The sequence below is a fragment of the Panthera tigris genome, chromosome X (assembly GCF_018350195.1).
Source record: "Panthera tigris isolate Pti1 chromosome X, P.tigris_Pti1_mat1.1, whole genome shotgun sequence".
In the NCBI taxonomy this organism is placed as follows: domain Eukaryota; kingdom Metazoa; phylum Chordata; class Mammalia; order Carnivora; family Felidae; genus Panthera; species Panthera tigris.
The window spans coordinates 98,206,639-98,228,848 of record NC_056677.1 but is presented as its reverse complement, the minus strand read 5'-3'; the positions used below and the strand labels follow the sequence as shown (position 1 = coordinate 98,228,848).

General features: G+C 46.4%; 2 protein-coding genes across 3 annotated transcripts in view; one reads left to right on the top strand and one right to left on the bottom strand.

The window, feature by feature from the left end:
• TMEM255A (transmembrane protein 255A) overlaps positions 1-12,210 on the top strand; it is a 54,886-nt gene extending 42,676 nt beyond the window's left edge. For both annotated transcript variants that reach the window (XM_042974201.1, XM_042974202.1), the window contains exons 8-9: positions 1,133-1,276; positions 10,652-12,210. In XM_042974201.1, coding sequence (XP_042830135.1) covers positions 1,133-1,276; positions 10,652-10,810 — 303 coding nt within the window. In that variant the 3' untranslated portion in view covers positions 10,811-12,210. The remainder of the gene's footprint in view (positions 1-1,132; positions 1,277-10,651) is intronic.
• Positions 12,211-13,901: 1,691 nt separating this feature from the next.
• ZBTB33 (zinc finger and BTB domain containing 33) lies at positions 13,902-21,613 on the bottom strand. Its single transcript, XM_042974624.1, has 2 exons — positions 21,351-21,613; positions 13,902-18,881 (listed from the first exon to the last, which is right to left on the bottom strand). The coding sequence occupies exon 2, from the start codon at positions 18,877-18,879 to the stop codon at positions 16,861-16,863; it is 2,019 nt and encodes a 672-aa protein (XP_042830558.1). The 5' UTR covers positions 18,880-18,881; positions 21,351-21,613; the 3' UTR covers positions 13,902-16,860.
• Positions 21,614-22,210: the final 597 nt, after the last annotated feature.

The window sequence follows — 22,210 nt, the reverse complement described above, 5'->3', positions numbered from 1 at the left end:
TACTCCCCTCCCCAGAGATAACCACAGTTGACAGTCTATTTTGAATCTTTCCAGATGAATTTCTTTTCATTTACAAATGCACATAGATACATAGTTGTTTGGGTCTTTGTTTTTACATAAATTGGGAATCATGCTATATTAATATAATAGTGGCTTTTTTAAGACTTGTTTTTTTTCTGAGCAGTTTTAGGTTCACAACAAAATTAAGAGGAAGGTCCTCCCTGCCCCCACCCCCCGCATAGCCTCCCCCATTAACTACATCCCCAGCAGAGTGGTACATTTGTTATCAAGGACGAACTTCCCTACATTGACAAGTCATTATCACCCAAAGCCCATAGTTTCCCTTAGGGTTCACTCTTGGTGTGGTAATGCTATGGGTTTGGACATACATATAATGACATGTGTCCATAATTGTAATATCATACAGACTGGTTTCACTGCCCTAAAAATCCTCTGTGCTCTGCCTATTCATCCCCCCAACCACAACCCCTGGCAACCACTGATCTTTCTACTGTGACCTTAGTTTTGCCAGTGACTTTTTAAAAAAATCTTTTGACGTTTGTTCATTTTTGAGAGGACAGAGTGCGAGTGCGGGAGGGGCAGAGAGAGAGGGAGGCACAGCATCCGAAGCAGGCTCCAGGCTCCGAGCTGTCAGCACAGAGCCCGACGTGGGGCTCGAACTCACTAACTGTGAGATCATGACCTGAGCAAAAGTCAGAGGCTTAACCAACTGAGCCACCCAGGCGCCCCTGCCAGTGACTTTTTTTTAATGTTTATTTTTTATTTTTGAGAGAGAGAGAGAGAGAGAGAGAGAGCTAGTGGGGGAGGGGCATGGAGAGAGGGAGATACAGAATCCGAAGCAGGCTCCATGAACCTTGAGATCATGACCTGAGCTTAACCGACTGAGCCACTCAGGCGCCCCGCCGGTGGTTTTTTTTTTTTTTTTTTTTTTTTTTTTTTTTTAATTTAACAATATATCCTGGACAACTTTCTCTGTCACTAAACATAGGTCCACATCATTGTCTGTTTATCAATAGCTGCATGTTATTCCACGGGCTAGATGTGCCAGTTTATTTAATCACTCTCCTGCTAACGAACGTTTATGTTGTTTCTAATTTGTGTTTTTCTACAGAACCCAACTCTGCCAGCACTGAACTGTTCTGTTGAAAATGCCCATCCAACTGTTTCTTACTATGCTCGTCCTCAAGTAGCATCGTATAATACCTACTACCATAGCCCTCCTCACCTGCCACCATACTCCGCGTATGACTTTCAGGTATGCTTGGAGAGAAAAAGAACTCTCCATTATTCTTGCTGCCGTTCATGCTCTCTTGTGGTCTCCCTAATTATGGAAGCTCCCTAATATGTACGAGGTAGCCGGGCTCTGACCCTGATGGCCTCCAGCAGCCTGTGGGTACCAGTGACCAGCTTAAAGACAGCGGCAAGGTGAGATGGGAAAGATGGGGAGAGGAGGAGCTGGGATCAAGGTGTCCCAGATTGCCTTGACCGGCACCCAGGAGAAGATGATACTCATTAATGTGTCCGTATGGACCCCGGTCCAGCCACGCATGGCTCTTCTCATTCCTCTGCCAGATAGAGAGACCTAGTCTGTTCTTTAGCACAAGGGACTCTGGCCACACAAGGGATTGAATGAAATCTGTAATGAGGAAGAAGTTCCTTGTTTTTCTCCAGACTTCCTAACTAGGACTATACAGAGAAAGGTTTTGTTTTGGGGTTTTTTGTTGTTGTTGTTGTTGTTGTTTTTTAGTAACACTCCTCGCCCCTTTTTTGCCTTGTTATTACATGGGTCAGAAATAGAGTTACCAAATTTGCGCTTTCCCCTTTCCCATTTGAGCTGAGGCTAAGCACAGAGAAACAGAACCAAGAAAGGCACTTAATTAAAAGGGATTCATTATGTGCTGAGCACTGGACTAGGCACTTCAGGAAAACAAGCAAAATGGTCTTTTAAACATTTACAGTGATTGTAAACCCTTGACCATAGAAGAAGGGGATTACATTGAAATCTGGTTAATTAAAAATTTGAGGACCAAAGGAAATACCTTTGAAAGGAGAGAAGCCCGTAATGAATTTGCTTCCACTGACTAAGGGTCCCTGAATGCTCCAAGGGGACATAAAAGCATGAGTGTTTGGGGGTGCTTCCAATTAAGCAGCCAGTTTGCAAATACAAAGCCCTCGGGCAACCTAATTTCAGCTTTCGATTAACAAAATAATTGAAACTAGAAAACCCCATTTTGTTGAATAAAGTGTACTTTTGTTTGGTTTAGATACTGTCGTGGGGGTCTAGGACTCTATTGCAATAGTAATAGATAATGTGAGCCTGGATGTGTTCGCTGTTACAAAATGCGGTACCAGAACAAGGTGGTGTCCCTTAAAGCTTGCGAAAAAAATTATGTTAGAACTTGTTCCAAAGCCTACAGTATTTACAGGTTAGACAACTGAGGGCACTTGTTACCCAGATAGGATACAGACTGGGAAACACAAATATGTTCAAAAAGGGCAGTGGGGCCCCTGGGTGGCTAAGTCGGTTAAGCGTCCAACTTGCGCTCGGGTCATGATCTCCAGGTTCATGAGTTTGAGCCCTGCATGGGGCTCTCTGCTGTCAGCACGGAGCCCGCTTCAGACCTTCAGTCTCCCTCTCTCTCTGCCCCTCCCCCGCTTGCGTGCACTTGCACTCTCTCTCTCAAAAATAAATAAACTTAAAAAAAATGTTAAGGGTATAGATCATTTCAGTAGTGATGGAGGCAAAAAGAGTCTTTTAAGAGAATACAGGGATGTGGACATTAACGCAGGAAGAAAAAGTAATAAAAAGTCATCCCAGGGGGTGCCCAGCTGCTCAGTCGGTACAGTGCGCAAGTCTTGATCCCAAGGTTGTGAGTTCAAGCCTCACGTTGGGCGTAGAGCATACTTTAAAAAAAAAAAAGTCATCCTGGCATAGAGGGGCCACACACACATAAGTTCAGCCCAAGAGGCTGCCTCCATTTATTTTATATCGAGGTAAATTATGTTCATTACATTGACTTTAAGAATTTTCACTTTATAACGTACCCCTGAAGTAGGAACATTAATCTCCCTGGTTATGGTTGCTGCAAAAAAACAAAAGAGAGAGAGAGAGATTGAGAGATGGGAAGACTCTCTTTAGGGTATGGAGACATTTCTCTGTCCCTCCTTCCTTATTCAAATACTACCCCAGGGATGAAAACAAGATCGACAATGCCAGTGGTGACTCAGGCTGTTGGCTTCATTTCAATCAGGGTTTACTCTGTGTTCCCATGTGCCAGGCACTGTGCTAGGAGCTGTGGATATAAAGATTGATTGCATTAAGAGATCAGTTTTGGTGGCGGGGGGGGTGCCTGGGTGGCTCAGTCTGTTAGGCGTCCGACTTCAGCTCAGGTCATGATCTCAGGGTTCGTGAGTTCGAGCCCTGTGTCGGGCTCTTTGCTGATAGCGAGGAGGCTGGAGCCTGCTTCACATTCTGTGTCTCCCTCTCTCTCTGCCCCTCCCCTGCTCATGTTCCCTTGCTCTCAAAAATAAAATAAACATTTTTTTTAATCTTAAAAAAAAAGAGATCAGTCTAGGGACTTGATGGGGGGGGGTCAGGGGACAGCAGTGGAGACAAAAAATGTAAATAGACTGTTACCCAGAGTGCGATGGAAACCCAGAAACAGGGTCCCTAACCCAGCGAAGGGATCCAAATCTAGCCACCTAAGCCAAACCTACACGTGGGCTTATAGCACAGACGTCAGGGATTTGTGGAAGCCTCTGCTTTTTTATTTTTAATTTTTTAAAGTTTATTTATTTATTTTTGACAGACAGAGAGAGCAAGCAGGGCAGGGGCAGAGAGAGAGAGGAAGAGAATTTCAAGCAGGCGCCACACTGCCAGCACGGAGCCTGATGTGGGGCTCGAACACACACACTGTGAGCTCATGACCTGAGCTGAAACCAAGAGTCGGACGCTTAACCGACTGAGCCACCCGGGCGCCCCACGAAGCCTCTGCTTTTTAGTAACAGCTCCAATTCATTGAGCGCTGGTTATGCACCAAGCATTGTGTTGAGTGCTTTACAAGGGTCATCTTACTTAATCCTTTGAGGGAAAGACTTTTGTCATTACCAGTGTCTTGTCCTTGGAGTCTGACTCTACAATTGGCTTCAAGAATTCTTTGGAGAAGCTATATATCTGAGCACAGCATAGATCTTTTCCCTGGGTAATTTTAGGATATTTATATTTTTTACTGACTTAAATTATGGGCTTCCTAATCATGACTCAGAAAGGGTCTCTAAAGAGTAAACTCTCTCTGATTAATTATGAAATTGCTCCTCCCTCCAGGGGCTGCTGGAATACCTCTTACACCTCTCTCGGTTCTTTTTCTAGATTCGAGCTGTCTTCGTGTTTCCTTTTTGGAGACCGTAGAGTTGTGTGGTGTGGGTTCTGAGTGATGTGTTTTTAAGCGATTTGTTTCTCTCTAGAACTTTTTTAAAAAATGATGGGACACGTGGGTGGCTCAGTTGATTAAGCGTCCAACTGTGGCTCAGGTCATGATCTCACTGCTCATGGGTTCAAGTCCCGCATAGGGTTCTGTGCTGACAGCTCAGAGCCTGGAGCCTGCTTCTGATTCTGTGTCTCCCTCTCTCTCTGTCCCTCCCCTACTCACTCTCTCTCTCTCAAAAAAAAGGAGACATTTTTAAAATGTTTATTTATTTTAAGAAAGAAAGAGAGCAAGCAGGGGAGGGGCAGAGAGAGAGAGAATCCCAAGCAGGCTCCACACTGTCAGCGTATATCCCGACTTCGGGCTCAATCTCATGACCGTGAGATCATGACCTGAGCCGAGGTGGAGTCGGATGCTTAACCTACTGGGCCACCCAGGTGCCCCTCCCTCTAAAACTTAAATGGTGTGTTGGGATTGAGTTTTCTTTTGTTCACCAAGTTTAATTCCCTTATAGTTTCATAGGAGGAAATACCAGTCTCTACCCAGGAAGGCCAAGAGGATGGGGGAACATCTGCTTGGGCTCCCAGATAAATAGAAAGCAGCCAGCAAAACGCACACCAGCTCTGACGATAAAACCATCAGCAGCACGGACCCGCCCCTCCCCCCACCACACGCCAGAAAACCAGAGCTCCCTTCTGATCTTCTCAGATTGGAAAAGGGCCCAGAGTACAGCAGGAAAAGTGAACTTTCTAGACGTTTCTTCTGAATGACTTCCCTATTCTGGTCGTTTCCAAATAGGACTATATGTGACTTTGCGTTTGTTCCTTTTCACCCCAAGGCTGATGGAAGGGAGAGGAAAGAGACGCATAGGGTTTTGTTTTAACCCCTCAAAGTCATACCCTTATGAGGTGGCTGTCCAGTTAGAGAAAGCTTGGGAAACATTCCTTGTGGTCAGATGACTTCGCTCTGGTCGGATGGCCCCGAGGATGCTGTGAGTGCTGAGCTTGCAGAAGCAGGACTTTTGCAAACATTGGCCTCCAAGGTGTCCTTGCTGCTGCTTCTTTCCTCCTTCTCCCGCTCCTCCTCCTCCTCCTCCTCCTTCGTCTTCTTTTTGAGAGAGAGAGAGAGAGAGAGAGAGAGAGAGAAAGCATGAGCAGGGGGAGGGGCAGGGAGAGAGAAGGAGAGAGAGGATCTGTGCTGACAGTTGCGAGTCTGATGAGGGGCTTAAACTCACGAACCCTGAGATCATGACCTTTGCCGAAGTCGGACGCTCAACCGACCGAGCCACCCAGGCGCCCCTAAGTTGTCCTGGCTTCTAATGAACTCCCCATCCCCCAAGGCAGGAAGGATAGAAGTTGAGACTACCTTTGCCTCTTAGCTAATCTTCCCAATACTCACTTCTGTTGTCCGCCCCAGTTCATTTCCCTACTACGCGTAACCTCAGTTTCAGCCAAGTAGTCCACATTCCATAGGGTGTAAAGCATCCGTTTCTACTCCTGCTGGGAAATTCAACCCAGCGTAGCTTTATGTAAACCCTTAAGGATTCCAGCCATCCTTCCCAGTCCGGCCTATTGGGCCAGCCCCCCTGCTTCACTCTAACCGTGGACTGGTTCCTCTCCCGTCCACTTGTGTGTTGCCAAGTTTAGCCCAAAACAAAAGTCTCAGCCTGTGCAAAATGCAAATGCCTCTGTTTCTGCTCTTTATGAAATCACATGGGGGTCCGTGAGATTTCATCTCAGCCACCAAACTGACCCACTAGAAATTGGGCCCGTTTATTTTTTTATTTTTAGAGAGAGAGAGAGAGTGTGCAAGTGTGTGTGGGGGTGGGGTGGAGAGAGAGTGACACAGAGAGACAGAGAGAGAGAGACAGAATCTTAAGCAGGTTCCACACTCAGGAGCCCGATGTGAGGCTCGATCCCACAACCCCAGGATCACTACCTGAGCTGAAATCAAGAGTCGGACACTCAACTGACTGAGCCACCCAGGCACCCCAAAACTAGGGCCATTTGCTGAAAGGATTGCTTGGTCCGGGGGGAGGGGGGACAGCGTACGGCCCAGGTGGCCGAGAGCCTCAGAAGGTGGTAGCGGCTGCCACTCAACTGTTCTCTTTATTTCCCCTCTCCTACCAACTTTGTGTCTCTCTCTCTCTCTCTCTCTCTCTCTCTCTCTCTCGTTTCTGACCCATCCCCTTTTTTCTTCTTGCTTTTATCCACTCTTCTCTCCATCTCCCCCGGCCTCGCTTTCTCCGAGGGGGCATGTAAAGAATCAAGAAAGCCTGGATTTTACCCTGGGGACACAGCATCTTCCGCCGTGACCTTGGTCACCTGGCCCGGGTACAGGGCTCTCTTCAGAGTCACTGCCTCCCAGTGCTCCCGAAAAGAGAGAGAAGCACGCACGACAGAAGGGCACACTCGTCCTGGAGAGTGTGGGTCCGCCGCCCGGCAGACAGGGGGCAGGCTAGGGTGGGAGAGGAGAGCCGTGTGTGTGTCCTGACAGGGTGGCCCTCCTCTGGAAGCACCACCAGCCCGTGCCTCGCCTCCCCTGCTTCGGGAAGCTTGAATGCACCGACGTAGGCCCCGCAGTAGGCTATTTAGATGCTTTTCATGCTTTGTGGCTACAAGGGCTCAGAGCTCTGTTCTTCTGAGCTGCCCGTCCCATTAGTGGAGTCGACTCCTAGGCAGGAGCCCAAATGCACCAGGCCAGCTCCCCAGCTGCAACAGAGCCAAATCCTTCCCAAGGTGCCTGCCTGTTGCTAGGAAACGACGCGCTGGTACTGTGGGCCCCACCCCCAGCCCCAAGGGTGTGTGGACTGCAGCCAGTTAGCTCCCCAGTCCTCCCATGTTATCCTTAAGAAGACTCCCGGCGCCGCCGCCAAAGCCAAGCGAGAATCATCCCACCCCCGTCCGCTTGAATACTTCCCAGCCGCGAAAGTGAGAAGTGAAAACCAAAGGCTGTCGTGCCGCCCCCTTCTACTACCACCGCGTGCAACTGCCGCCCGCGGTGGCCTGTGCCTACCTCCCGGGACACAGCCGCCTCCTAGCCGCGCGGTGGGGAGCTTGCGCCTCCCGCCTGGGGCTGGCAGCGCCTAAAACCGGCCTGTAGCGGCATCCAGAAGGGCAGAGGACCGCGTCCCCGCGCGTGGGGACTCTTGTCCCCGCTGGGTTTTGCCCTCCTCTCCGGCTGAGAGGACAGTGCTCTTGGTTGAAGATGAGGGAGGGGGAAAAGGAGAGAGTTCTGTAGCGCAGAATGGAAGACGAGGCAGTCACCATACAAATGTCTTGGTTTTTTAAAGTTTATTTATTTGTTTGGAAGGGGACAGAGCACACGGGTGGGAGAGGGGCAGAGAGAGAGGGAGAGAGAGAGCATCCCAGGCAGCCTCCACGCTCAGCACAGAGCCCGACGCAGGGCTCCAAACCCACGAACTGTGAGATCATGACCTGAGCTGAAATCAAGAGTCAGGCCCTTGGGGCACCTGGGTGGCTCAGTCAGTTAAGTGTCCGACTTCGGCTCAGGTTATGATCTCGCGGTTTGTGAGTTCGAACCCTGTGTCCGACTCTGTGCTGACAGCTCAGAGCCTGCTTCGGATTCTGTGTCCCCCTCTCTCTCTGCCCCCTGCTTGCGCTGTCTCTCTCTCTCTCTCTCTCTCTCTCTCTCTCTCTCGAAAAATGAATAAACATTAAAAGAAGAAAAAGTTAAAAAAAAAAAATAGATGCTTAGCCAGCTGAGCCACCCAGGTGCCCAAGTTGTTTTGTCTTTAAAGGCTCTGCAGTTTCTATGACCTTTGACGTTCCTTCACTCAGGGTGAAATAATAGATGGGGTGGGGGAGGTGGAGGGAATAATGGCACCTACATCTCTTGTCGGTCCCAGCGTTATGTGGACAGGTATTTCAGTGTCTCAAGCAACACCTAGAAACCTGGACATCCCTTTCTAAGGAGTGCAGGGGTGAGGACTGGGGATAAGGAGACTCACCCAGATGGTCTCAGGCTCCAGATATCTCATGTCAGCGGGGCGCCTCAGGGGCCCAGTCGGTTAAGTGTCTGACTCGATCTCCTCTCAGGTCATGATCTCACGGTTCGTGAGTTCGAGCCCCGAATCAGGCTCTGCGCTGAGAGTGCGGAGACTGCTTGGGATTCTGTCTCTCCATGTCTCTGCCCCTCACCTGCTTGTGCTCTCTGTCAAAATAAATAAATAAACTTTAAAAAAGAAAAAGAGGGGCGCCTGGGTGGCTCGGTCGGATGAGCATCCGACTTCAGCTCAGGTTATGATCTCGTGGTTCATGAGTTGGAGCCCCGTGTCGGGCCCTGTGCTGACAGCTCAGAGCCTGGAGCCTGCTTCGGATTCTGGGTCTCCCTCGCTCTCTGCCCCTCCCCCACTCATGCTCTGTGTCTGTCTCTCAAAAATGAATAAACATTAACAAAATTTTAAAAAAGAAATAAATAAAAAGAAATCTCATGTGGCGGCTGACTCTAGATTGCCCCAGGCCTGGAAAAATGACATGATCCACTCAGACTCTGGCCAGGTGAACAAAGTAAAGGAACGACCATCCCAAACTGCACTTGAACTCTTGAGAAATTTTGGTGTAAGTGGGTCTTCCTAGAGCTAAGCCACGCCCGAAAACTGCAGTTCTCCACCCTGTCCATTGGTTTATTATGTGCACTCTTCCTGGGAGCCTAGAACTGGCCTCTGGCCTCCCGCCATCCCCGTACCCCCCTCCGGCCTTCACGCCTCAGCCACGTCCCGCCGCTGCTGGAGCAAGGCGGCGATAGCTACAAGATGTGACTGTATTCTTTGAAAATGGATTTTATTTTTAAAACACATGCCAAGTTCATCTTCTGTAGTCCTGAGGTTACAGTCACTCATTCAACATGTATTGAGCACCTGCTACTTGCCAAGCACTGTTGTCAGCTCTGGGGGATACAGCAATGAACAAAACAGGCCAACTCTCCTTGAGCAGGAAAACCGTTCGGGTCAGGGGTCTATATATACATGGGCCAGGGAAAGAGAAGTAGCAAATGACTCCTCATGAGTTAATTCACTGTTTTTTTTTTATTTTTAACATTTATTCATTTTTGAGAATGAGAGAGACAGAGCATGAGCGGGGGAGGGGCAGAGAGCGAGGGAGACCCAGAATCCGAAACAGGCTCCAGGCTCTGAGCGGTCAGCACAGAACCCGACGTGGGGTTCGAACTCACAGACCGCGAGCTCATGACCTGAGCCGAAGTCAGACGCTCAACCCACTGAGCCACCCAGGCGCCCCACTGTGTGTGTGTTTTTTTTTAATCTATACCCTCTCTCTTCCCAAAGACAACACAAAGTCACATTGAATCCTGTGTCTCTGCAACCTGACAAATCGCTCCTTGTGCTCGCCGTTGGTAGTCTCACCTCCATGCCCGTGTTCCTCTGCCCTCCCCTGAATTTGGGGGTGGTGGGCCACGAGTAAGATGAAACAGAAATTGCTGGACTTAAAAGAGCCCAGGTCCAAGACACCATTTAACCTCTCTGACCTTAGTTTCTGTTTTGTGTTTTGGTCTGCGAGATGGGCTCCGTGATATATTCTGGTAGCAAAGACTTTCCCAGGTATTACTGGCTTAACCTCAGATGTTCTTTTAAGTTTTCTTTATTTTTAAAATTATCTCTGAGAGAGTGAGAGAGCATGGGAGGGGCAGAGGGAGAGGGAGAGAGAGTGAATCCCAAGCAGGCTCTGCACTGTCATTGCAGAGCCCCATGCGGGGCTTGAGCTGAGATCGTGACCTGAGCCGAAATCAAGAGTCGGACGCTTAACGGGCCGAGCCACCCAGGCTCCCACCTCAGATGTTCTTAAGGCCCAGAGCACCTTTGTTTCGGAGACTTAGCTGGGATGCTGTTGCCATAGCTCGAGGGAGGGGTAGCGAAGGCTTGGGTTGTGAACGTGGAAAAGGGAGTGGCGGGTTGGAGGGACGACACAAGCAGGAGTGACAAGAATTGGGAACTGGATGCAGGGCTCAAGGGGCCGGGAAGGAGGATGCCGTGCTGTCTGTGCGGGAGCTTTGTAGCTCGACTGGGAGAGTGGGACCAGCCCCCGCCCCTCGTGATCTTTGCGAGGTGTGGGAGCGCTCTGTGCTTCCAAACAGAAGCGAACGCGGTCCAAATGCGTTTTTAAATAACATGCACTTCGGAGGACTTGCCACCTGGCTGCCTAACCTGATGTTCTGTTTTTATCACACAGCATTCGGGTGTCTTTCCGTCCTCCCCTCCCTCCGGACTTTCTGATGAGCCCCAGTCCGCCTCGCCTTCGCCCAGCTACATGTGGTCCTCGAGCGCACCACCCCGCTACTCTCCACCCTATTACCCGCCTTTTGAAAAACCACCACCTTACAGCCCCTAAAGAGGAATGCCTGTTGGCTATCGAGATTATTGTGGCTTTTGTATTTCTGCTTTAGTGGAAGTGTGTAGGGTACAACGTTTAAGGTGTGATTCTTATGCATACGGTTTTACAGAGGCTTGCCAAGCCAGGGAAAGATAGGGATGAAGCTTCTGCGTCATCAGTGCAGAGCAGGGGTGGCTGGGCTGAACCCAGTGCTTCCAAGAAGGGCAGCAACACACTCTTTAAGCAAGGCTGCGGAGCCGTCCCAGCAAGAGGCGTGTCCCGCGCGGACCTGCATTTCCCACAGGCTTGGCGTCTGCGCTCTGCAGAAGCGTGGTCACCGCCTGTTTCACTTTGTGTAAATGCAGGAGCCTCCTCGGACGCTTGTAGATTGCCACCCTAGCACCTTGGTTGAAGCACCTGGCTTATGGGCCCTATCTTTCCCTACCGCCAACGTCGGTCCCTAAGGAAAATTTCCCAGATGATGGAGCTACGCAGTGGTTCCAACACAGAGCGTTCCGGCTAAGATTTTGTTTGCTTTTGTCTGGATGTTGAAAAACGCTGCCCGTATCTTGTACTCCTTTTCTTCTCCGTGAGTATTGTAAAAATGGCTGTTGTGATCATTCAGCTCAAGCTTTTGTTATCAGTACCTCCCAAAGGGAAAAGTGCAATATTCCCTCGACTAGCGGGAACAGGGTTGATTGTTTCGGAAGCACTGAAATACAAAGAGCGACATGTGAAGTGCTGTGAGTAGATCTCAGTTCTACATCCGGTAACTTAGGAGACCGCGGTTCCACTGCAGGACGCGGTACTACAAAAGACATTTGCTACGGGAGATAGAAATCCGACGGTTAAAAATGCCAGATTAGGTTCTTGGGTGGTGATAGGAATTGTTACTAATCTTTGTGACTATTTAGTCTCCAAATATTGTGCTTCAATCCCAGCAGACCGCACGTATCCTGCACCCCACCCCCGAAAGAATCATCCTTTTTTGTGTGGAGACCAATCACGACAGTGTTCAAGATTATGAAAGTGTCACAATGCCGCTTTAAGTCTGCAAAACCTCAAAAGTCGCCAACCTGACAAATTCTTAAGTGTTACCGTAGATTTAAAAATCCATCTGGCACATTGTGGTAGGTGTCTGTACAGTTCTTTTAATTACACATAGCTTTAAACCATCAACCTGACGAATTTAACACTCTGGCACCCATGCCTTCAACTTCAGAATGAACACTTTCACTGCGATCTTACGCTAACCTGAGGATTGACTGATTTAAAGGCAGGCTGCTAATCCTACACTTGTATAATGTAAAAATACAGGGGCTACAGGAGGGTACCTAATTAGACAGTTCTGCAAACACAGAACACATACTGGAAAATTTTCCAGCCAATTTCGCTACCTCCCGACTTGATGGATTCGAGGTAGCAGGCAAATGCTGGTGCTCCCATCTACCTTGTAGACACCCAGCCATCGAGAATTAGCAAGGCGCGACAAGTGCACCCACTGTTCACAAATCAATGTTTGCAAAGCATTCGGTTTAACTTCCAGCACCATGAATGATGTCTCATCCAGAGTTCAAATCGGGAAAACGAAAATGATCCTTTTGTGTTACGTAGAATTACTATTATTTTCTACACTTCTGAGCATATTAAATTCTATTGGATTTCAAAAAGGGACTAGTAACCAATTGACTTACTATACAAATACCAACTTGTAATACTCAGTGACATCTTTTGCCATTTACACTTTACCTTTTGCTTTAGTGAACGTGTCTGAGTATTTGATTTTTTAAAAGGCACCAGTACACAGTATATCCTACATTTATCACATTTCTTAAAGTGTTAAGACTGACTCATTTCTATGTATTTTTCTTACTTTACAAAATAACTTGAAACAGAATAGATTTTGTAACACTTAATTTGAGCAGCTTCTTTTTTTATTACATTGAATTCTATACAGTGCATGTTACCTTAGAAAAATTAATATTTGCTGCTTTACTCTTTTGCAATACATTTGCTGTAATGAAGGAATTTCTATTTCCAATATGGACCTTGACTGCATTTTGTAATATTTACTGCTTTATTCCTAATTCTGCTTTAAAGTATTGAACTGGGCATGAAACATTAAAATATTAATCCAGAACCTGTATAAACTGGATGTTGCTTAAAATCTGTATCACTGCCATGTTGGAAACCCAGACTGCTTTTGTGATGTTTCAGATTAATAAAACTGTCCTCCTCCTTATTCACTTACGTGCGTCTTCATGGAAGGTACAAAAGTATCACAGACACCCCAAAGCCAGTGACAGACAACAGCCTACTCACTTCGGACTAATGTGGCTCAAGATACCACAAGGATGCAATTAACCCACAAGCGAAATCTGTTAGAAGGTGGGGGGGGGGTGGGGCGCGGGTGGCAGTAAAGTGTCATCCAGACTGAGAAGGCATTTTGAGACCAAACCAGGAAGCAGCAAGCCACTCCATTCGGCTTGGCTTCCAGAGTTTCCCTCCGGGCAACTTACTGGCTGGGGCCCGGGTGGGGGTGGGGGATGGAGCGGACGACAACCCAGGTGCTGCGAAGCTGTCCTCCACAAAGTGCGGGCCTTAATCCACAGATTTTACAGAGCGTGGTGGTGAGGTCAAAGTGTAGTTTTATCTAAAGTGGTGCCATCTGTGTGCCAGAGGGGAGGGGAAGAAATGGTTAGCTCTGCTAGGTGTTTAAACAAGTTTAGGAAAGATCAAAACAAGCCTTCCTGCATTCTGGTCAGGACATATATTAACCTCCAAGGGGCCTGGACCATGTAGCCCCAAGGGAGGTCATCGCACAGACATGACTAAGCTGGAGAGCCAAAGATGGAGTCGGTATTGTCAGCACTCCTACAAACCTAGGAGTTTTGTTATGCTGCCATCAGAAATACCCCCAGTCTCCTACTACAAAAACTGAAAAACAACAGAAGAGTAAAGTCTATACAATTTCCTTTTCTTAAGTAAGCTCTATGGCCAATGTGGGGCTTGAAGACCCCCGGCATGCTCTACCGACTGAAGCCAGCCAGGCGCCCCAAGTCTACATAATTTCTGAAAGATAATCTCGTAAAAAATACGCTCAAAAAAATCAGAATTATAACATTTTATTTTTGCCATAAGAAGCTCTATGAACTAATACCAGGTAATGGTTAATGAAAAGAACTTAAAGTCATATGACAGGGAAGATTGTACAAGTATGAACATTACAGTATTGGGTAGAGTCAGATGATGGACAGGTGAGGAAGCCAGTGCTGTTGAATTAACATTTAATCCTTTAGAATATGCATGCCTTGACAATACAAAATACCTTGACCATTTTTAACCATTTATCTTTTTGGTACAATGGAAAAAATACATCAATTCCTCGTAGTAGTTGTATGGGGGGATCATTACCACCGAAACGATAATGATCATTTCAAATACGTTTTAAAGTAAATCTTGCAAGATTCTTATGGCATTTTAAAATCTTTGCTTACTTTGAGCATTTCATTTTCTATCATCTCTTTTAACAAAATGCTATTTCAAACAGTTTCTATCCAGAACATTTACAGGTAATTTAGCACAGGAGCAAACTTGAAGCCAACTTAAAAGAAAAAAAGAAGGGATCTAATAGCCAGAAAACTAAATATTAAATAGGAAAACACCATGTTAAGTTTTAAACAGAATCTTGCTACAGATTTCCAACCCAATGAATCCTGGGGGTGAATGGTTTCAGCCCCGAACGAGTATGCCACACGAATTCTGAACTTTGGATATAGAAACTTCTTGAAGACCCTGACATACATCGCAGGGAAGAGTCTTCTGGCAAAAATACAAGTTAATTTTCCAGTTTTCCTTCTCCCAAGAAACTCTAGAAGATACCTTCATTAGGCACAGAGTTTAAGTTTTATATTCAGAATTTACATAGAGCACAGCAGCAGCAAATAGTTAGATCCGTATTACTCAAAATGGAGAGTTTTCCATTACAGAACTGGTTTGTCATAATAGCCTTGTAGAAACTCTCAAGTTTTGTTACGATCAACTCGTTTTCTTAGCAGTTGAGTTTGAAAGTTCTGGAAGTTCTGCTGGCATCGGTATCATTCACACTTGCTGAAGTAATTATGTCTAACTGGTAAAACAACATTAATGAAACTCAAACAGATTTCCACTGAAAATATTTCCGAGTGCACCGTATAGTCAAAGAGTAATGTTGTCAATATCCACACAGAAATTAAACAGATATTGTGATTCCGGAGATCACAGTCTTAAATTGTAAGGTAACTTAAAAATCTTCCAAGGATTAGCTTACAAAATGGTTTGAAGGTCTAGACTCACAGAACAGGAAACAGTCAGATGCACATCACTCTAGCCCTCTGTAAGCAAACCATTATAATATTTTTCTTTCTTCTTGTATTATTGCAAATACGGAGGCCTGAGACCCTCCACTGCCAACTGAAACACTGAAACCATTATCTTCAAATCTAGCTCGCCATCAGAAGAATGATGCATACATGAGAAATTATGATTAAAGCTTTAAGTTCCGAGTCAAGAAATAGACTATTTTTAAAAATACGTGGTTAAAGAGAAGAAAATATCTATGTTGAATTAAGAAATATTTAAGCAAGGTTACAAATGACTAACAACTATGCACAACAATCTTTTTTAGTATCTATTAATTTTTTTCCTTTGCAAAAAGTAATTTACAGAAGTTCAACAAGTTAATCCTGTTACAAAGGCTAGGCTATACATTTGTTCCAACCTGCTTCCTTTTAGTACTAGCACTTCAGTGAGTTTTGACTTTATTTTCTAAGTGTTTAAATAGGTGTCATTTTAAAAGGAAGAAAGGTATACTTATTGTTCTCAAGAGAAATGGGAATCAACAAGCCTCTAGAACATTCCATATACAGTTTCTGATTGCTATAATATTGCAGCACTTTGCAGATGGAATGGAACTTAACTTCAGAAGGGGTAACAACCTAAAAGGTCTTGCCGAAAGGAAAATACTAGATCACGGATTCAACTATTTCAAACAAAAACTTCCTATTAGAAATTCTAAGTAATATGAACATTTAAAAATATATACCAGTAGCCTCCCGCCTAAAATATGTAGGAGTCTCATTTATGGAATCTATCATTTATAAAGATTTATACATAATGAAAGATTTATTTGGTGGCTTTCAAATTCAAACTTTGAAATTTCTCAAGGGAATATTTTTAACCATAGGAACAAAAAGGAAATCACCATTCACCTCCGCTCTCTATCACGTAAGAACACAGAATTCAAAACAAACCAACAGAACTCTTCCTCTCCTCCAGTCTGCAATACAGAGATTTGTTTTCCGTGAACACTTTCGCCCACGGAGACCGCACTGCAAAGGTATATATATATACAGTAGTCCAGCCACCAAAGTCCTTTCCAGACAATGGCAAGAAAAGTGAAACTTACAACTTAACTCTAATGAACTAAAAACTCTTTCTTCAGATGAGACACTTGTCTGCATGGCCATCTTCATGGCGGGAGGGAGGCAGGAGGTTGCTATCCATTTGGACTAGCAGAATACACAACCAAGCAGAGACTTATTCTGAGATTTTCCAGAACAACTTTAGAAGTTCTTGTTTACTTTTTATGCCATATCCAAAACACAACACACATTTATAGTCTCAATATTAACAAAATTGAGAATTCAGCAGTAAAGTGCTAACATGGAAGGGGAAAGTTGGAAGATATACTAGGGTAAGCTAATAACTCCAGTTATTTTTAAAGAACATTCAGACTGCTTCAAAATTCTATTCAGGAAACTATCTCTCCAAGCTTTTGTTGTTTGCCTCTTAAAAATGAGCTGAAAGAGAACTATATAAACAGATACTTGGGAGGGGGGGAAACTTCTCAATCTCTACTCAAACTTTCGGAACGATTTGCTTCTAAAAATTATCAACAAATAATCCAAGTAGACTGCCTTCAGATGGCGTGGCAGATCAAATTAACTCGTTTTCACCTCAATTTGTGTTACAGGTTTTCTGAAACCCTTGCCCCTTAATGCAAACCAGAGTTTCTGATACTTCCAAATTCAGTAAGATTCAGGTATTATAAATTCAAACTCAGTACTGCCATCTGTTACATTCTGTTTAAAAATGGAATCATTTTCCTGCTGAATAAAAATATCTTCCCAGGTCATTGGCTTGTTCTGAGGAGTAGATGCGGCCCCTACGGCAGGTTCTTTCCCATCATCAACCTTATACCCAATACCATCATCCTTCATTACAGGCATAGAGCCTGACCTATCAGAAAGATACGCATATTGTCTGATCTGTAAGGACCTGCACGGATGTAAACGATAAAGCTTTGCGTCCCCGGAAGGGTCCTGACTATGAACTGACTTTATGTGTGAAGACATAAACTGATAGTTGATGAAAGATTTGCCACAGGCCAAACACTGATACCTTCGCTCCCCCGTGTGATGGATTTCATGTTTTGTGCGATATTCTGCCAGAGGAAATACCTTCTCACAGTAACGGCAAGGATACTTCTTCTCCCAAGAATGAATGTTAAAATGTCTCCGCAAGCTTGTCAGACAGACATAGGACCTCTTGCACACAATACAGATATAATAGACCCTCCCATCTACTATTAACTCATAGTGATCATCGTGTTTTACTTTCATACGCTTGTTTGCCGTCTCACCGCTAGATGTTTTTGGTATCTCATTCTCAAGTCTGGCCTCCCCTTCATCAGGGTCATCTTTGACTGGGATCACTATGTCATAAGTATCTTCACCGATATTTGCATAAACCTTGCAACCCGTTGACAAGCCTTCAATCTCAGTGGCTGTATCTAAAGTAATGATCTTCTGACCCTCCATTAGATGCTTTGATCCTAAACCTGCATCGTTAGTGTTTCTGGTAATTATATCTGAAATCTTTAAAGAATTAGAAAGTGGCTCTTGCAGAAGTGTAGGAACCTGCATCTTCTGTATCAATGGTCCATCAAAAGTGGCATTCGGGGGGATTTCAGCCTGTGGGACCAAAGATGTATTACTGACGGCCGAATCTGGACTGGAGCTAATAGTGTCATCATCATCATCTATAATTTCCTCCTCCTCCTCTTCATTGGCCTTGCTTCCTGTTAAAATAGCACTGTTTGGTGTCTGCGGATTCTGCACAAGTAAATTGATCGAAGGAGACATATGATTTGGAAGTGAAGAACTGACATTTGGTGGTGTAGTAAGTGGTGTCTGATTTAACAGAATAATGTTGGGAGTCAGATGTGTCGGGGCTGAAGACACCAGCAATTTTTCACTTCCTTGTGTCTGGCTCAGAGTTGCCTGATTCACAGCAGTAGGAAGTTTCTGAGTAGGTGTGACATTTGGTAAAGGGGGAGAGTTATTACTAGCACCGGGAGCAACATCTGAAATAGCAACGGAACCTGGGTTAGGCTGGACCTGTGTCACTGCATTGGTACTCGGCAAAGTCTCCTTTGCGGGCAGAATCTCAGAGCAGAAAATGACATCATCGTCATCATCGTCTGAATCGGTAACAATTATCTTTTTTGTCTCATAATCTTCAGCAGATAAGGAAAAAGACTCTGTTATAATAGGCATTATAGTGGCCCCGTTATCTTGGGCTTCATCTTTTGATTTTGGCATTTCAAGGTTCTTGTCACCAGAACCAGGTGGTAAGGTCTCTGCATTACCATCCTGAGCTGTACCTGAGATGCTTTTAACCTGTGACAATGGGACACCAAGCTCTGCTATAAATTTAACCCCTAACAACTGTCCTGATTTAATCAGCTCATCAAGTAAATCTGATCTAACACGAACGATTTTAGAACTATAGATATAATTGAGAATTTCTGCAAAGATCTCTGCTCTTATAAAGCTCAGTTCAACAACTTGCCCAGCAACCGAGAAGAGCTGATGGAAGTAAGTACTAGAAGCTGAGAGAATATTCCTGTGGGCCCGGAATTTTCGGTCTTCCACGATGACGGTAACATCACAGAAGAGTCCACGGCCACGCTGCTCATTCAAGGAGTTCAGCAGACTGCCAGAGTATTGAATGTCTGTAGCCGAAATCAGTTTTCTACTCTCCATGCCTGTAAGAGAAAGGGAGGAGGAGGGGGTGGGAGAAGATTAGAAAAGAAAAACAAAAGTACTTTATCATTCAGAATGTAAGCTACAGCATGGCGTCGGCGTCGCCGGGCATCAGGTTTTAACTGAAGGTTGGCCTAACTTTTTGGCTTGTATGTAAATTGTTCACGCAGGCTGGTTTCTGGACCACGCAACAAATCTCATGACTTCCCCCCGAGAAGAGACAAGCAAGTTTTTAACTGATCTACAGATGTGAATAGTAATATCTCTTCCTCTGAATCTCAGATACATGCATCACCACTGAGAATTTCTTAAGATTAGAATGAATTTTCTTGGTTCCATTTTTTGGGTTTTGTCCTCAAGAAGAGTTAAGAGTTCATTTTTAACGGTCTTAAAACTTTATGAAGTCTTCGTCGTGAACACACAGAAGGTATTCCACCTGTAAATGAATGATTTCAGTGTCAGAGGAGCTTGGTGTGTGCAATATCCATTCTATACTTTCTAAATTTTAACTCATCTTTAAGAACATATTCAAAAGCTACTCCCTGCAGCCAGAAACTGAATTAGTGTTTATCAACCCTGACAATCATTACCTCTAGACTGCCCATTATTTTTCTGTTCTTATTTAAATCGGAGTGCCACATCTAGATAAACTATGAAACACTTTTTTTTTTACCTTCTCCCCTCTCCTCATCCTCCTTGCCCCTTCCCCTCACCTCTCTACTCTTACAATCTCCAGAGGTGACCTGTAAAGAGTTTCAAGTGAAGTCAACAGATGCTACTGTGAAAAAATAAGACTAAGGACAAGTCACCATTTCTTAATGCTTATTTGCATGAAAACACAAAACATTTCAATTTGTTGGTAAAGAATTATGGGCAGCCGTAGGAGAACTTTTTTATACCTGATGTGTTAGTGACAATGAAAACAGAAACTTACTGGAACAGAGCGGACAGTTACTCTAGAAAAAGGGAGCGGGATGTCAGTAAAGAGCAATGCTGTGTACCACCCCCCAAACATTCTTTTTTTGCGTGTTCCAGAACATACTCCTGGTAAGAAGGATGCGGAGTTGTTTAAAACGCATACATGTATTAAATATATTATTTAGCTTTTATGTATTTATCTTTCATATATTTTATGTATGTACAAACAATTAGCTGATAAGTACTTTACGTAAACACACACACACATACACACACACACACACTTTTATTGCTAATATTCTTTCCCTTTAAAGTTACCAAAACACTACCACTGTCATCACAGTGCTTAAGTTATATACACGTGGAGGGCAGGGCATCTCAAGCCTCTTCGAAATTTTCAAAATTACAGCTTAAAAACAAAAAGTAGGCAAAAAGCCTAGAAATGAGGATTTCAAACACCATCCGTTATAAGGCGTTGCTCGTTTAACAGTACCAAGGATTTCCAGGTGACCATAAAGGCATTCATCAGAGAGGGTGACCTTTGGACAGCGAGCCAGCAACCAGGGCTTCCGAAACATGGGGATTTCGACAGAAGTCGCTGCTAAGTGGGTAGACAGGTTTTTCGGAATCCGATTTTTGTCGTTTGCAAACGGGTTCCTGGAACGGGGTAATGCATCGAACGTACGTGTCCAGGTGACACTGGGGACTGGTTTCATTTTGTGTGGCTTTCCTCCCGCTTCTCCCCGTCAGGGTGGGCCCGGGAACCGCACAGATCGCTCTGAACCCTCCCCACGAGCTGCGAGCTGCCCAAGGAAAAGCCATTCCGCGTCACTGGGAGGCAAACCCCGGACCGAGGGCAGGTGAAGGTGGAAAAGCGAGAAACGCCATCCGCGAGGGAGTCAAGCCGACACGCGGCTCCCTGCGGCAGCTGCACCCCATCTTCCTTACTCCACCCCCTCTTCCCCATTTGCGCCCGGCCGGCTGCAACCGACGTTTTTCACCCCAATTCACGCGAAAAGGCAGCGTCCCGGAAATCCAGGAGGAGCTACGACCGGCACGGCGAGGGCAGGGGTCCTCCGGCGAGCCGGGGAAAGTGGAAGGTGGCGAACGCGAGGGTGGGGTGTTGGGAGGGGATGAGGCCAAGCGGGCGGCATTGTTATGCCCCGGGAAGGGGACGGAAGGGGAGGATGGGCCGGGCAGAAAAGCTCTAAATCAAAGTAGGGGCTAGGAGGAGAAAAAGCAGGCACAAAAAGCCAGGCGGAGGGCGAGGGAAAAGCCAAGTGGGTCCCCGCGGCGGGCTCCCCACGCGCCGGGCCTACCCGGGGAACCGGCGGCCCCCCGGCCCCTGACGGCGGAGGGGACCGCGCCGCGGCCCTCCGGGCTCGTCCCCTCCTTCACTCCCGGGCCCACACAAAGAAAGGGCCGGAGGAGCGGAGCCTCCGACTCCGCCGCTTCCTGGTTCAAGTGAGGAGAATGCAAACGCAGGCGCGGCCCGGCGACGGAGGCAGCGGGCGCGCTCCCTCGCCTCTCCCGGCGCCCGGCCGGGTCCTCACCTGCTTCCCGGCGCCGCCGCTTCTCCTCGTCGGGCCGCGCGGACGGGTGGGAACCCTCCAACAACCAGAAGCCGGACTCCGTGGCGATTCGGCTGCTTCTTCAAACGTCGCTCCAGTCTTGGTCGACGTCGACGCGGCTGCCGCCACCGCTGCTACAGCTGCCCCACGCCGCCGACAGAGGGCACAGCGCGGGGGCGCCTTCCACTTCGGCGCCCTCCTCCTCCGAACGCGGTTCGGGCCTTTCCGGAAGGGCCCGAGCTCCCGGCGGCCGCGCTTCGGCGGCCGCGCGTCGGCGTCCCGCTCTGCCTTCGGCTCCTTCCGCAGGGGGCGGAGTGAGACTGGGAAGCTCTGGGAGCGTTCGGCCCTTTCCGGAGGGCGAAAGGGTGGGAAAAAAGGAAGGGAAAGATGGGGTCATGCCGGCACCCGCGTGGGATGGGAGGGAAGCGAGTCGCTTTCACCTAAATTCGGCGCCAGCCTCTAGGGCGTAAAAACTTTTAGAGACTGTACGAGTTTGCGAGTTGGAAGCTGCTCGATCAGCCCGTTTCTTGGATGCTAAGCCACCTTGAAATACAATCTGAATACATATGATAAAATCAAATGGATCGACTCAGGATGATTCAGGTTTCTAGGATAACAAGTTGATAACGACATCACAGTACTATTTTTAAGAAATAAATCTAGTGTTTGGACACCAGGCTGTCTTCGTAATTTAATACTAAATGAAGCGGTACTATCTTAAATTCCTTCGTTTCAGCTATCGTTTACTGACCACCTGTCTGAGCTATACCAAACTTCAGGTTGCGTGGAATACAAAAATGAGTAGGCCAAGGTCTCCCTTTCCAAAGAGCTCAGTAGATGGG

What these genes read in the sequence shown, in the direction of transcription:
- ZBTB33 (XM_042974624.1), bottom strand. Translation starts at nt 18,879, where the DNA reads ATGGAGAGTAGAAAACTGATTTCGGCTACAGACATTCAATACTCTGGC.